Below are 2,500 nucleotides of genomic sequence, written 5' to 3' on the forward strand. Positions count from 1 at the left end.
GAAACTGAAAGAGAAAGATCTGCCTTTTCAAGTCTCTGTCCTTGGAGAGGCTTTCACTGAAATTCCAGGTACCTTTCCTTTTTTTTTCTTTACTGTAAAGTGACCATAAAATAAATATTTCCAGAAGTAGTTTTATTGTATTTTCTTACATTAGTGAAAATAATGTGTTTAAAATCCTCATAGTGGTAAAACTAAATAATAATGATACCTTGTAAGATTAAAATTATTAAAGAGAGTAATAATTTTGTATTTTATTTGGCAGTGCAAGATTTTATTTATGACTTGAGTTTCAGTAACACTTCCATATTTATTTAAATAGAGAGATAGATGTGAGCGATTGGATGGTTCAGATAGGAAACAAAATCTTACAGGTCAAGGTCAGCCATCTGAAATCCAGACTGAGATTTTAGCAGGTGAAAACAGTTTTTCAAATGTGAGGTTAAGGACTTCTGTGGAGAGCTTCTGGTTTGTATCTGGCATGAAAGTGGTCATTAATCTTTAATATATTTCCACCACTCTTTTGCACACTCCTGTTTCTTGATTTCTGACAAGCAGTACTCTGTAAACAGTTTTACCCATCTGAAAAAGAAATAGGGTTTATTCTGAGTACACTCAGCTTTGTGCCTCAGATATTGTGGCAGTAAAGACAATAACCAAATCCTGTACTGAGTGCACTTGCAGTAAATTAAACCTTCAAAAATGCACATTAACAATGAGTGAGCTTCAAAAATACATGGTGTTTTTAGCTCATCAGTATTTCCCAAAGTGTAGACATCCATCCCTTCTCCTTTTCAGTCTTTAAAAACATTCTTGGGATGAGTTTATTTGTCAGTTCTGTCATATCTGTTGCCTGCTGGACTGGTGATATTTCAATTGTTTGAGTTTTGATTTTGCAGTTTTTAAGACGCCAAGAAATCGATTTGATCCAAGTAACTTTTGGGTCCCCAACTGTGGCACAGCTGGATTGGAAAACTAGGTAATAATTTGGGAGCAGGAAATTCTTCCTGTTTTCTGTCCACTTCTTTTTTGACAGTTTTCTGAAAGCCTGCTCTTCCAGACAAGTCTTCTCACAGATCCCAAGGCAACATTCCTTTCCAGACTGAGCTCACCAGATTTCATAGAAGGAGAAATTTCTAAGGAATATGTGACAGATAGGAATATATGATGGTGCACTGTGGGAACAGATTCTATTGACACTCATTTTGGATGTTGTTACATATCTCATTTGTGGCTTCAGTGCTTATGAATAATGTAGATCATCCTAAATTTATGCCAGTATATCAAATCTATACACTGCACCTCTTGTCTTGTCAATTCATTCATCCTCCTCTATAAATAGAGTCTCTATAAAGGGCAGCGTGGTGAAATGTGTCTCATCACCATGCATTTGATGGGGCCCTATTCCTACAAATGACATATGCAGGTCATTGCTAACAAGTACCAGTAGAGCCTGTTGCACTTATTTAACTGAAAATCTATTTCAGAGATTTTCTACAGGTTTTGTTTGGCTATTTTTAATAAATTGTTGGCATTGCACTTCCTCTCCCTCCAATTACGGGATCAAATTCCCTCAGTGTTACAAATGTCACATTAACAGTTGTTGGTAAGAGAAAAGGTGCATAATGTATTTAATAAGTCAGTAATTATTCATTTATTTGAAACCCAAATTTTCAGTCGTTCAAAGTACACAGCAAATATCCAGTAGGAAGTTAAGAAATCTTTAATTTCCAGTGGTGCTAAAGGCTCCAAAGGAATCAAAAGGTGTGACTTAGGGCTTCAGACAAATGTACTTCAGAGGACAATTCCTCCCCTGGGAAAGGGAGGGAATAACTCCAGGACTGGCTTTGCTGTGGGCTTTGTCAGTGGTGGAGGAGTTGAGGCTGGCCCAGAGCCCAGCAATAACCAGAAGTTACTCCTTAGGAGTGGAAGTTGTTATGTCTGTCTCATCTTTGATCTTCCTGTGCCTAGTGCCAGCATCATTTTCAGTTAGCAGTTGGAGACTGTTTTCTGTCATTGGTGCTTCTCTGTCCTAGGCTAGAAGGTGAACTTTCAGGGTGGTTTTGTGGTCATAGAATGCCAGATTGGAAGGGACCTCAAGGATCAAGGTCCATCAATTTTTGTCTCGCTAACAGTAGCAGCCAGTGATGTGTGTGATGCAAGGCCAGCCCAGACCTCTGAGCCCCATGTCAGGCTGCAGCATCACTTCATCCTTACCCCACTACTGATACATGCTGCCCTAACCTGCCCTCCTCCAGCCATCCCAGCCCTCCTCATTGCCCTTTTTGCCTCCACACTTTGAGCTCTGAGACAGACTCAGACTTCCCTCAGAAGCCTGACTGTGCTTTCCCCAGCTTTTTCACCATTCCTCCATCCAGTCTGCCTGTTTCCACCCTGCCTGCCAGCACATCTTCAGTCTTCCCCCGTGTTATCCATCTGGTTCCTTTTCACGTTGCTTCTTCTTTTCCCAGCCTGGAGCTCTCCTATCTTCCAGACATCTCCT

The 2,500-nt window shown here is 40.1% G+C and overlaps 1 protein-coding gene across 2 annotated transcripts in view; it reads left to right on the top strand.

Moving 5' to 3' along the window:
* GTDC1 (glycosyltransferase-like domain containing 1) overlaps positions 1–2,500 on the top strand; it is a 126,303-nt gene that overhangs the window by 108,120 nt on the left and 15,683 nt on the right. Inside the window, exon 6 of one of the 2 annotated variants that reach the window (XM_009997400.1) lies at positions 1–68. This exon is cut by the window's left edge and continues 8 nt beyond it. The exons of the other annotated variant lie outside the window; for it this stretch is intronic. Coding sequence (XP_009995702.1) covers positions 1–68 — 68 coding nt within the window. The remainder of the gene's footprint in view (positions 69–2,500) is intronic. 2 annotated transcript variants of the gene reach the window in all.

Source organism: Chaetura pelagica, unplaced genomic scaffold (assembly GCF_000747805.2).
Source record: "Chaetura pelagica isolate M959 unplaced genomic scaffold, ChaPel_1.0 scaffold575, whole genome shotgun sequence".
Taxonomy (NCBI): Eukaryota; Metazoa; Chordata; class Aves; order Apodiformes; family Apodidae; genus Chaetura; species Chaetura pelagica.